The 14,108-nt window shown below is 38.0% G+C and overlaps 1 protein-coding gene across 1 annotated transcript in view; it reads right to left on the minus strand.

The window, feature by feature from the left end:
• Positions 1–14,108, minus strand: part of ABCB1 (ATP-binding cassette, sub-family B (MDR/TAP), member 1) — a 98,451-nt gene that overhangs the window by 21,505 nt on the left and 62,838 nt on the right. Inside the window, exons 18-21 of the mRNA XM_006891486.1 lie at positions 11,589–11,672; positions 9,354–9,557; positions 4,202–4,302; positions 2,087–2,227 (exon numbers count right to left, since the gene is read on the minus strand). Coding sequence (XP_006891548.1) covers positions 2,087–2,227; positions 4,202–4,302; positions 9,354–9,557; positions 11,589–11,672 — 530 coding nt within the window. The remainder of the gene's footprint in view (positions 1–2,086; positions 2,228–4,201; positions 4,303–9,353; positions 9,558–11,588; positions 11,673–14,108) is intronic.

The following is a 14,108-nucleotide window of genomic DNA, read 5'->3' on the forward strand; positions in this document are numbered from 1 at the left end:
TGTGCCAGGACACTTCCCCCGAGCTAGCTTTCATCTTCTGCTTTAGGAAGTTGCAAGCTCTTTGAGCAATTCAATTGTTGAAAAGTTCTTTTCCATACTGAAGAGAAATCTCCTTCCTCTTGTGCAGCCCTTCAAGTCCTGGAACACTGTTAAAAAAGGTCCTTTGCCTCTCTGGTAACTCTTCTCATTCTTAACGCACAGCTGCCTTTGATCATTCTCCTCATTCTCACCACTCTGCTGTCCTTATCTGGGCATGTTTATCTGTATGCTTTTTTTTTTAAAAAAAAAAAAATAGCAACAACAACAACAACACAACAGTAGGCCTGAACTCCAAGTAATATTTGATAATCCTCTCAGAGTACTGAGATTTCATCATTTCCTCTGGACACTGTGCATGTGTTAATAGCACAGGATGCTTTGCTTTGACTTGATTTTAAACAGCTCCAAATAAATCATACACATGACTCGTCTTTGCTTTGTTATCCTTTATTCTTGTGGGGTCTATTTAAAATAGGTTTATTATGGATTGAATTGGCTCCCCTCAAAATATGTGTTGAACCCTAACCCTTCTGCCTGTGTATATAATCCTGTTTGGGAATGGAGTTCTCTTTATGTTAATGAGGCAATGCCAGTATGAGTTTGTCCTAAATGTCACCACTGAATTATAAAATGAGCAGATGAGACACCAAAGCAAACACAAATGAGGGAAGCCAGATGCTGCATGAGGATTTCCAAAGAACCAAAAAGTGCTGGGGCTACAGAAGCAGAAAATCACAAAGATCTTTCCCTAGAATTTGTGCCTTTTACCTTGACTTCTAAATTCCCATTATTTAAAGCTGCACCCTTAAGGTATTTCTATTCCAGTAGTACTAGAAACCAAGGCAGGGCTGCTCTTCAGAAAGGTCTGCTCTATAAATGTCCCAAAGGGAGCTCTTGTGGCTGAATGGTAAGGAATTGTGCTGCCAACCTAAAGGCAAGCAGTTCAAGTCCACCAGCTGCTTTGAGGGAGAAAGATGGGCAATTTCCTTCTGTGTGATTTATATCTTTTGAAAACCCAATGGAGGGTCAGCTATGAGTCGATTCTGACTTAACATCACATAAAAGGACAGCAAAATATTTTCCAATCCTATATGCCCAAGTTCGATCACTGTTCATGAATTCAATACTTATCTGGGGAAAAATGCATACATCAAATATATCAGTGGTGCTTACTTTTCATCTTTTCAAAGATTAGAAATAATCATAAGCAGTAATTTCATGTCACTTAAGACAGTGAGTGGAAATTTTAAGTCTGGTATGTTTATCTTGAGAAAACAAAGATGCATACACAAGTCAATTTCTAAATAGAACAGAAATATAATGTATTGTACTAATAAATTATATGGCTATGCATATATGATTCCGGTTTCAATGTAAAACTTGTTTCTTGTCGACTGTTACTAATGAGGGCATGCTCTAAAGGGTACAGTCCTACCTATTACCAAATCCAGCAGTTCAGAAAGATTCTATACACTTCATTTCCAAATTTCATATATGAGTACGTCAGAAGTATAATCATATTCAGGCCTGTTTTCTCCTCACTAAGGGTATAATGTAGCAGAAAAATCCCAACCCAATTATTTTTATTTTTCTGAATTTTTCTAATTCTTTCCAACTAGTCTTCTCTTAACCAAATTTTTATCCAAGAATGTCCCAAGGTGTGCAGAACTTAACTTTCTACTCTCTCCTTTCTGTACCACTCAGAAACTTCTTTCAAAGGACCCAGTAGGCTCTCTGGTCAGAGTTAAGACTTCTCTTCCCAAATGACGATGCCTTCTGGGAACTTCTAAGTCACTCACCCAGTGACACTTTTGGAAAGGTCAGAGTAAGTGTGAGTCACAACTGGAGAAAGAGGAAGTTACTAAATCCCACAAATGCAATAAAGTTGCTTCAAGAGTAACAAACTGAGATGCAGAGGCAAAATTCCATTCTCTGAACCACCACCATCTATTGAGATTTCACAGTGGGTCTTTGTATTCAGGCATTAGGCACATCTAGCTGAGCACTACTTTCTTGAGTTGAATCATAAATATCAGCTGATACTTACAAAAGAACATCCTGAAATGGCATGATCTGGCGAGACACCAAATAGGCGCCAAATCGGAAGCAGGCAGCATAGGAGAAGTACATGATAGCCTGAGTGATGGAAAACGTGATGCCAAAGACTTGTGCTTTCCTCAAAGAGTTTCTGAAACAAGAAGAGAGGATACTCAATCGGACTTCTCAGTGGGTCACAGAGGTGTGGCAGACAGGAATGGGCTCACATTGCCAAAGCAATGAGTTTGTATTCACTCTACCACTTACCAGTTGTAAAACTGTCCAACTGCTGAACCTGTTTACCTTTAATGTAGATATAATTACACTTCAAAAGGCTGATATAAATATAAAATGTGCTATGGAATATAGATCCAGAAGCTCTGGTGGCCTACTGGTGGCACAGAATTGAATCTCTCAGCAACTCCATGGGAGAAAGATGGGCAATGTTCCCCCATGCGATTTGCTGCCTCTGAAGACCCACTGAAGGGTCAGCTATAAGTCGGTTCCAACCATATAGTACATAACAACAACACTAATTAATAGTAAAAGCCTGTTAGGAGATTAACAAAGCAAATTTCTTGTCCTATCCTTCTCACTTTGGACATACAACACATATGTAACCTGCAGCAAATGTTTATCAAGACATCTGCCAACGCTCACAAGTTGTAGGGGCTAAGCCGGCCTGGTGACACAGAATAAAATCAGGCAAGTTTGGTCCTTGAGGCCCTGGGAGCGAGAGTTACATAAATATTTTTAAAACAGAAGTAGTTTATGAATAGCATATTAAGAAGGGAAGAAAAGTATCAGCACTTAACTCTTTGCAAGAGTTAGAGATGTGACAAATGGAGGCTGACATACTTGTGATTTCTGAGCCTGACGGAATTCAGTGCTGTGTCAGTGTTGGGTGAACTCCAAATCATAGAGATCTTATGCTACAGATTAGACCAGGCCTATAGGGCTTTCTAGACCATAATCTTTATGGGAGCGGATCGTCAGGTTTTTCAACCACAGAGCTGCTGGGTGAGTTCACAGCATCACTCAGTTAGCAGCTGAGTGTGGACCCGCTGTGTCTCCACAGGTCCTTCAGGGCTGGGTAGGTGTGGGGAGGAGCTGACTGGCAAGGAAGTAGCACTGCTTCAGTCACAACAACTCTACTTTCATCCGTTCCATGGATCTCAAATGAAATTTCTTTCGAATGAAAGGCTTTACTATTACCAAAGCTCCCTTGTGCAAAAGGTTGATAGCTCAAGTCCACCTAGACAAGCTTAAGAACAGGTCTATCCTGAAACACATGGAGGCATGGTGAGTTAAAAAAAAAAAACAAAAACAAACTGGGAAACAGCTTTCTTTCTTTCTTGCTAGTGTCTAAAGTGTGTGTGTAGTGGTGGTGGTGGGGGGTGTTTTTCTTTAACTTATCAATGATATTTAGTCTCCTAAAAGACTGCGTGGTTGGGCTTGCTCATGTTCACAATGATTACTGGAATTCACATTGTGATGAGTTCACTGAAGGAAGAACTGATGGCTTCCATTGGAAAAGGGGCAAAAAGAAGAAGGAATGCAACCCCAGAAAGCACCATCACCTCAGTGTCCCAGAACCCCTCAAAAAATGGATTAATTCTGGACTAGAGCCACATGCTGAGATTTCTCATTTTATGAAATAAGTTCGTTCTGCAAACTTAAGGGAGCTCCAGTGTCCTGGTTTTAAGAAGTTGCATTGCCAATCCCAAGGCACAGAGTTCAAATCCACAAGCTGCTCTGCAGGAAAACGATGATAAATCTACCTCTGAAAACCTGCTGAAGGCTCAGCTATGAGTTGGTTTTGACCTGATGGCACACACAACAACAGCAACATCCAAACTTAACACCAGACAATAATTCTCAGTATTTTCTTGTGTTTTTCCAATCCCATCAGTCAAACACTCTTGGAGAGTCTGCTCCAGAGATGTTACTTTCTGGTTTAGGTTTTTGTAATTTCTCTCTGATAATTATAAGGGCATCTCAACTGGGTCCTTTTTTGTAGTTTTCCACCTGTTTCCCACCTTCCAGTCAAAGAAGTCTTCCTGGAAACCAATTTGATAACTGAAAAACTTACTCACTCCCCATCTCCCTCTCCAGGTGTTATTACCTGTATGGTACCTGCAAATTGTGTGCATACATATATTCAAACTTTTGCTCCCGAGTCAGAGAAACAACAGTTCGGAAGTTTTCTATTGCTTCAGTGGCAATCTGTAACAGAGACCACCCAGTCAGTAAGAGGCGCAAGGGCAAACTACAGCAATTTGTTTGAATCCTATAAGACAGATTTATAACATTAATTTTATCATTAGATATTATTTCTTTATCATTATCTATGATCTTCTACATGGAAAAAAGAGACAAAGTAATTTATTTCCAGACCTAGAAGGAAGATTAGCTAATGTGATCTTTTTGCAGAAAGAGAAGACTTAAACAAAAAAAGGTACGTGCCTAAAGCCTAAGTGGCAAAATTAGCCTGAAAACTCAGTGCTTTACATGCACTGCAATGTTCCTTCTACTATGATCCAAATGTAAGGTTATAGCTATTTTACATATATATGTATATATCTATAGCTTTAAAAAATAATTTGTGTTTTAGGTGAAAGTCAACATAGTAAATTAGGTTCCCATTTAACATTTTTTAATATAAATTGTTCCATGTCTTTGGTTACATTTTCCACAATGTGTTAGTACCATTTTCATTATTTCTATTCTGATTGTTCTGCTTTAATTAATCAAGCTTCCCTGCCTCTCCTTACTTTCTCATCTATCCTTTATGATAAACATTGACCATTTGGTCTTGTACAATTGATTAATTAAAGAAGCATTGTACTTACAAGTAGAATAAGTAGAACCTATTTTATAAACAAATTTCTTATTTGGCTTAAAGGCCCTCCAGGAGTGGCCTCAATTCTAGATTTAAAGGGCATTTTTAGGGAGATAATCTCAGGGGCTTCTCTTGTCTTTAAAGGTTTAGTAAACCTATCTTTTTATCATCCCTAGGAATGTGTGCTATTCTACATTTTCTCCTCTTCTATCCAGGCCTTTAATTATGTTCTTGGTCAGAACAGTCAGTAATGAATGCAGGGTACCATCTAATTCTTCGGATCTCAGGTTAAATTCATGTGAAATTTACATATTTAAAAAAAGGTAATGTTTCTATTTTTCTGATTATAATTTTTACTCATGATGTTTGAAAACAATATTGGGAAATGCTGGAAAGGTTTAAAATAGAATAAAATTTATATTAGTACATTTTACACATTAATATTCAATTAACTCATTACTGTCAAATGACAACTGACTCACAGCTGACTCTCCAGCTGGCTTCCAAGGTTATACACTGCACAAGGTTATACACTCCTGTCTTTCTCCGTAGGAGATGCTGGTTGATTTGCACCACCAGAGGTGCATGGCCTTTGGGTCAGCAGTACAACTCCCAATGGAGTATACACACTACCAGAGCTCTCTAGTTTTCATATTTTAAAAGTATTAGCAAATCAAATGAACTTGAGATAAAAATCTGCTTTTGATTTTATATTATTTTTTACTAACAAATATAAACATTACTAATGTATTTTTCAAGGTCAGTAAATACTAATAATCACACATTTAACAGACCACTTAATATTTTAGCCATTTAAACATTTCTCTATTACAAAACAAGATTTACAGATCTCTTATTAAAAATTGTGACAAACAGACATTGTTGTACATCAATTTTGTCCATATTGATTAAGCTTATTTCTTCAATGTAAAATTACTAAGTCAAAAAGAATAAACTGTTTTTAAAGGAATATGGTAAATATTATAAAAAATACTAGGCTTACTGATCTGATAGATTAGTGGAACTTCCAAATACCATATACCTCTTAGTCACCCTTCAAGCCTGGAATGGAATTCATCCCCCTATTACACAATTTCTAGCGGAAGTATACTCAAGACTGCAGCACGATCAACCACACCAGGAAGGATACAATCCTTTCACCAACCAATCATACAAGATCAAAAGGGCAGCATTTATCCATGGATGAAGCTTGGAAAGCAGGAAGGGATGAGAAAGATGAATGAATGAAAACAGGAAAAATGGGGATAAAGAGAGAAGAATACTGTTACAATGTGGGAACTGTAATCAGTATCATGAAGCATAATTTTTTATGAACTGTTTAGTGGAAAATCAATTTGCTCTGCAAACTTTCATTCAAATAATAAAAAAAAATGATAAAGGCATTAAGTCTGCTTTGTGGACTAATTAAAAATAGTATTAAAAGGGCAGGCCCCCTATTATTGTGTTCTTAAAAATGGATTTAAAAATTATATATTACTTTCCCACTTAAAAAGGCAAAAAAAAAAAAAATTGAAATACATTTACCAAAAGCTATGTATAAAGATATGGGTGCCAGATTACATTTATGTTAAAATATGTTGTAAATAGATTTACACATTAGCAAAATAATTAGTATTCATTTTTTTAAATCCCAGAAGTACAGAAAGCAAAAATTTTATCTCAAATCAAACCTACAAAGGAAATCTTTGTTCAGAAACATGTCAGAAGTACTTATAAGGGTTCAAACAAGCCAAAAAAATACCAACAAAAACCCCAACAAATCCAACACTTTTCTATAGTAGCAAGAAAATTCAACTAGAATAGTTTCAGCTGAAAACAAATCCAAGATTTTAGAAACATATTGTGTATATCATTTTTTAAGTCAGGAGTGTCTTGTTCATAATTGGTTTATAAATACAGTCACTTTTCAGTGTGTATACAGCCCCACAGCAGTGAAAGAGCTTATGATTCATCGACCTCACATGCCGAGTAAACAATATAATCACTTCAAAATTAGAGTCTTCACATTGCCTCCCAATGAAGCAATTAGGAAAGGGCTTAATTAGCTCCCTGCATCCTCCAGCTTCTTTTATTTCAAACGTATTAATGGAGACTCACTCAGAAACCAAGTGAGAGAGAACTTCCAATTGGAGGAGTACATAGCATTGAGTTTTCTTCAGTAACTCACGCACTGAAAAATTATGAAGAAAAGAAAAGAACGTCTAGATACAATTATTAGAGAAGTGAGGACCTAGCCTTATATTTATCTTCTGATCTTCAAATAAACAGGCATTTACAATTTCTAAAAAGGAAACAACATCCACGTTCTAGAAGTGCTCGTTAATAATCTATCCCAATATGGTCAACGAGGCCTCAGGCGGTGTAGGAAGTTGCTCTGCTAACTCACCAGCAGTGCGTCTCTTGAGGATCAAATCCGCCAGCAGCTCTGAGGGGCAAAGATGGGCAATCTCCTCCTGTATAACCTCCAAAAACCTGCTGAAAGGTCAGCTATGAGGGGGCCCTAATTCAAAAGCAGTTAAGTTTGGAGCCAGAGAATGTGCTACTCAGTAGTAGAATGGAGATTATGAGCAAGCACCGTTATCACATCATCTCTGGAATCCAGAGCCTGTTTTATCCCTCTAAGTAAAAAATGGCCCTGGTCCTCATGAAGGTCATTATAGTAGGGAAGGTTGGGCATCATCAACAAACAAAGAAAAATCAAGTGCCTAGAGATAACGTGAATGAAGGGATCAAGGACGCATTCTCTGAGGAGGCAATGTCTCTGCACTAGCCATGGAAGATGACACTGGACCTGTTCCCAGCATTCTTGGAAGTGAAAAGAGGAGGACAGGGCCAGAGAGGGAACTGGTTCAAGGTAAGAGCATAGGTCTCATCAGAGGCTGGAACATGCATTGTATGAGCCAAACTAAAAAGGTTAGACTTCTTCCCCCAGCCCCAGGTGTAATCAGAAGCCACTGAAGGGTATTAAGTAGAGGGTATCATGATCTGCCTTATGTTTTTAAGAGATCAGTTTGTATGAAAAATGCAGAATGTAAATGGACAAGTATGGAAGAAAGTGGAGCAGGAAGACCAGTTGGGAGACATGTGGTTGTGCGACTTTGATCAAGCTACTTGTCCTTTCTGAACTTCAGGCATTACAGCCATTCAACAGGAATAATTCAACATGGTTATTAAGAGCATTAAAAATAATGTGTATGTGCATCTAAATTCCAAAATCAATCTCCACAATAGTCTATGTGCTTCCTATTGCCAAAGGGGCCCTTTAGAGTAGTGAAAGAAGATCTTCACCCTGAAACCTACAGCATCCCTTTTCAGCAGGAAGTAGCTAAGAGAATACGCCATCACTTTCTTTATGAATCAGGGTGAAATGTCTCTCAGGGAGGAGTGATAGGGAATGGCAAAGGACACACTGACAAAGGAGATTAATCAGAACTGGTTTTGACAAGCACTGTGGTAATGGGACAACGAAAATAGACTTTCAAGGAAGAAAAAAGAGGAATGAACTGGGGGGGGGTAGAGAAAATAGTGCAACAATGAATGAATGGAAATCCAAAATCTCTGTAAATGTTCATTAAAATTAATAAAATAAAATTTCAAAAAAATAATGTGTATAGATCTTTGCCCCTCACCCTCTGTCCTTTTTGGCTGACAGCATGCTGTAAGATTTGGGTTCGCCCTGTCTTTTCAGGTGTCCTTTCTCCCTCTTTTCTTTCTTTTTCATTAACTCTTTTGCATGACTCACCTTTCACTATCTATGCCTCTGTCTTATTGCCATAACAAAGCTTTTCATTTGTTTTGCTAAAAAAAAAAAATTAACCCAAAAGCAAACAAAAGAAAAGAAAAACGTGTACAAATCTTATTTCCTTCCAAGGTGGGAGTTACTTTGCCCAGAAAAAACAGCCACACGAGTGGACTGAGAACCAGTGCCACTCTGTCCTCCCCAAGTTCCTGCCCTAACTCTTGCGAACTTGGGAATATTCTTTCATGAGTACATATATTCCTGCTTTATCATAATAGTTTGAGGGCTCAGTCTCACTCTGATTTCTCAGTTTTGCAATGATACAGATTTGTGGTAGCAGATTATATTCTGTTCCTTGCAAACCTCTATTTTAAAACAGAGATTACTTTAATTCCAAACTGCCTGAGTTTTAATCTTGAAAGAAAGAAATGGAGGGAGAAAGGACAATGTCCTGAAACCAAAAAGCCCATTTAAAGAAAATTAGTTTTCAATCCAAGGATGGGCTTTCCTCATTGCCTTCAGCTTTTAATCTGCTAAACTAGTATCAAAATAGACAGCTTTACAGTATGGTTATGACAGTATTCCTAGCACCATGGTACTAGCTAGTAACAAAACAACACTGATTAAAATCTTTCTGTCTACGTAGATAAGTGATCACACTTTAGTTTCACTCACCTTCCCAGCACCTTCAAGCTCTTTTTTGTCTTTCAGCGCTTGTCCAGACAACATTTTCATTTCAATAACTCCTGCAATGGCAATGAGGGGCACAACTGCCAGAAGTAAAAGGGTTAGTTGCCAGCCGTAGATTAAGGATATAATAATGCCTGTCCCAAGGTTTGCTATATTCTGGGCAATTACAGCAAGCCTGGAACCGGTAGCCTACGAAACAAACAAAACCAAATTAGAGTGAAACTTTCATATTACTTTTAAAATCCTTGCTTGTAAACCCTTAACAAGTCTAAAAATTCAATTTCATGAAAATCTCCTAAATATATTCTCAGTTATTAAAAAAGAAAATATTTTCCTAGAAGAATTTTAGTTGGTTTCTAAAATAATAACTTTCAAAACATAAGAATAAATAATGAAAGCAGATCAGTAATCTAGAGTTGAATAATTTATTTCTATCTCTTCTGATTTACTAGTACCAAATAAATCTTCATTGAGTGTGGTCGTTAAAACCAATCAACTAACCAAGCCACTGTCATCAAGTTATTCCAAAAAGGCTTTAAATCTTTATGAAAGCGAACTGCCTTTTCTCTCTCCCTCAGAGGGGCTCATGGGTTTAAACCACTGACCCTCTGGGTAGCAATCCATTGCTTTATTCTCTGTGCCATCACCGCTACACACCGCCAAAGAAAGTTTTGTAATTTAGCAATACTAAGGAGTTATACGATTATATTAAATTAGGAATAGTGAAAATTTCCAGTTGCAGGTACCTAGCTATTTATATTGTTGTTACCACATAATTGACTCTCACGAGGACCTTCTATATGACAGGACAGAACACTGCTTGGCCCTGTGTCACTTTCCTGATTGTTGACATAACTGAATCCACTGTTGCCGCTGTTGTTTCAATTCATCACATGAGGAGTGTCCCCAGTTTTCACTGATGCTGTCCTTTACGAAACACGCAGTCTTTGGCCTTTCATAATAATGTATCCAAAGGATAAAAAAAACCCACAACAATGCCACTGAGTCAGCTCCCGCTCGGGATGCTGGTGACGATGGTCCACTGGTGTCCAAGGCTCTGTCACCACCCTCCTTTCTAAGGAGCATCCTGCTGCTTCTAAGAGGGCTGTGTTCATTCTTCTCACAGTCCGTGGTATAGTTACAATTTTCACCAACAACACAGTTCAAATGCATTAATTCTTTTCTCTTTTTTTCCATTATGAAGATTTTGAAGACTATGTAATACAACTGAAAAGACCATGGCTTGAGTCAGGCATGCCTTAGACATCAAAGTGAAGTCCTTGTATTTTAAAAATGTAAAGAGATCATTTGAAGTAGACTTAATGTGACTTCTTGACTCCTTTTTCTTTATAGTGAGTGCTGGTCCAAACAGAATGAAGTTGGCAATTTTTTAGATTTTTTACAGTTATCATGCTATCTATTGGTATGGTTATAAGGGTATCTTACTACATCACATCCAGGTATAATCTATACTAAAGGCTGTAATCTTTGACTTTCACCAGGAAACTCTTCAAGCAGTCTTCATATTTTTAGCAAGCAAAGGTGTGTCAGCCTGGTGTTGCTAATAAATCTTCCTCCAATTCTGGCACTACATATTTTCCCCCTGTAGTCCAGGTTATCTGTTCTGTATATAGACTGAATGAAGAAGCTGAAAGGATATATCTCTGTTGCACACTATTTCCAATTTTAAACCCTTGTTCAGCTGAAAGAGAGGCCTGCTGATCCATCCACAATTTTCTATTGATTAAGTACAATAATTATTCTTCTATTAAATTTTCTCATGGCATGAGTAACACTGTAAGTAAAAAGGAGAGTTTATAAATTACTAATACTCTGTAGGGTATATTTTAACGAGCTGTGGTTGCATAGTCAGTAAAGAGCTGTGCTGCTAGCTGAAAGGTCCCACCTCCCCGGTGGAGGGAACTGACCAGGTACTCCAAGGAAGAAAGATGGAAAATCTCCTTCCTGTGTGATTTATAGCCTCCGAAGACTTGCTGGAGGGTCAACTGTGAGTAAATTCCCACTTGAAAGCAGTAACTTTGGCAATATAGTATACTTAAATATTTAAGATTTTGGCAATATACTGCAGGATATAATATTCTGGTTAAAATCCTATTGACGCCTCTGTTAAGCAATGACACCTGTAATGAGAAAATACGTCCCATGCTGAGGTCAAAGGTGCTCTATTAGGACAAACACCGACAGGAAGGGAGCACATACCCCTTTCACTTGAGCAGCATCATTGGCAAGTCTGGTGGTCAGTGCTCCTGTGGTGTTTTTAGGGTCATCAAACCAACTCACATCCTGTGGGACAGAAAGTCATTTTTATTATTTGGTCACCACAAAAATGAGACTCTGACTCAACAGAGGGAAATGAGTAGGTAAGTCTTATCTCTACATCCTCTGCATTTTTATACAGATTAGGGGCTCAGCAGCTATCTGAACAACACACATAAAAAGCTGACTTGCCAAAAGTTTTCTGAATGCCGACTTGGTTTGAGGCATGGATACAGGTGCTACATCTACAAAATGTGAACTAGGATGAAGTTGCTGGTCTCGAGAAGCTTAGGTTTTAGTGATGAGAAGCAGAGGAACAAATATTGTTTGGTGCCCTTGTGTCCACTACAGCTCACAGTGATGCTATGAACAAACCTTGCCCTACCCTGCACCATCGTACAAGCTCAGATACGCTGGAGGTCACTGGGAGTCACTATGACAATCTGTCTTGCTGAGGGTTCCACTTTATACTATGAAGAAAAAAGGAACAGATAAGAAGGGGGGAGGGGAATCAAGAGATGGTGCTATTCTACAGATAAGGAATGAGATGAGGGGAGATTCTTTAACATGACCTTTGAACAAAGACCTGAATGAAGGGAGGGATAATGAGACTATGGGCGGCAGGGGAAGAAAAAAAAGAATGGGAGAAACAGTAGTAAGTGTATTGGACCTAAGGTAAAAGTATACTCAATCTGCTCTTGTACCAGCAAAAAGGGCTACTGTCAGTTTAAAAGCAACACATTAGAGGGTTATGTGTTCTGTGCAACCGTAAAAATTGCAGATTTCACTCTCAGTGATAAGGGTAGCTTTCAAAAGGCTTTAGGCAGAGGAGTGTGATCCAAGTTATATTTTAAAAGAATAACTAGTTGCTACAAAGTGGACATACTAAAGTGGGGTTGTGAGACCAGTAGGAGGCTACTATGGTATTGAAATATCCAATACAGAAAAAGAGAGGAAACAACTAAGAGATACCATTTTACCCCAGAAAGAATAGCAAAATATAACAGAGTGGCAAACAACAAACGCTGGTGAGGCTGTGGAGAAACTGGAACCCTTATTCACTGTTGGTGGGAGTGTAAAATAGTGCAACCACTATGGAAGGCTGTATGACACTCTCTCAAAAAGTTGCAAATAGAAATACCATTTGACCCAGCAATTCCATTACTGGGAATATACTCTAAAGAAACCGTAACTGCCACCCGGGCAGATATATGCACACCCAGGTTTATTGTGGCTTTGTTCACAATAGCAAAGGGTTGGAAACAACCTAAGTGCCCATAAACAAATGAATGGAGAAGCTGTGGTATATTCACACAATGGAATACTATGCCGCATTGAAAAACAAGGCAACTCATGCAATATTATTCAAAATGGGTGACCCTGGAGGACATTATGCTGAGTGAAATATCTCAGTCACAAAAGGACAAATAGTATAGTGCCACTGTTGTAAAACAGGACTGACATCAGGGTTGGGGTGAGACTGAGAAAGATTGGATAAATTATGTATTCTGCATTGAAACAGAACAGAGAGAACTGTTTAAAAGTGATATATGATTGGGTATTATGATTATGACAAGAGTCCAGAATGAAGGCTGCATAATGGAGTGTACTGGGGGTGGGGGGAGCGCGGTGCATACCAATGAAATAATTTTTTACTTTTCAAAGAGAAGAGTGAACTGAGGTGGAGGAAGGGGTGGGCAGGGAGAAAAATGCAACAATGAATGAATGGAAATCCAAAATCTCTGTGAACGTTCATTAAAATTAATAAAATTAAAAATAGGGGGGGAAAAGAAAGAGAGGAGTCAAGGGTGAGTTCTAAAGTTTTGAACTAAATAACTGGTAGAATGGAGCTCATAGGGAAGGGAGAATCAACAGTTCGATTATGGACATGTTTAATGGGAAATACTTATTAGATACAAATGTAGATGTTGAATAACTTGAGTTAAAAACAAATCAACAAAAGCAATTCAGACTAAACAGCATTCAAAATCAAGTAGTAATGTCTTTGTAAGACTACCTAATTTTTTTATTCTGTTGTTGTTGATTGCCATCGAGTTGAGCACAACTCATAGCGACCCTATCAACAAAAGGCCTGAAGCTTTTCTATAACGATCATCATTTATCAAAGTTCATAGAATTTCCAGAGGCATGCTGTCTAGGAAGTGGATGACACTCTTGCTTCCAATTTCTTTTATTCTATAAATGTTAAAAAATTATTAATTTGAAGCATAATTTACATTTCTTATAAAAATAACTGGTACTGAGAAGTTATCAGTACAGGTGGTTTGCCTTTAAACAATAGGTAATCTTTTTCCAAAAGAAATCTTTAAGAAATAACAAAGAGCTAGAACTTACTGTAACCACAACAAACAACACACTGCCATCAAGTTGGAATCAACTCACAACTGACCCTCCAGCAGGTATGCAGATGCTATAAACAGCATGAGAGAAGACTGCCAATCT

Source organism: Elephantulus edwardii, unplaced genomic scaffold (assembly GCF_000299155.1).
Source record: "Elephantulus edwardii isolate Elephantulus edwardi_28Jun2011 unplaced genomic scaffold, EleEdw1.0 scaffold00098, whole genome shotgun sequence".
NCBI lineage: Eukaryota > Metazoa > Chordata > Mammalia > Macroscelidea > Macroscelididae > Elephantulus > Elephantulus edwardii.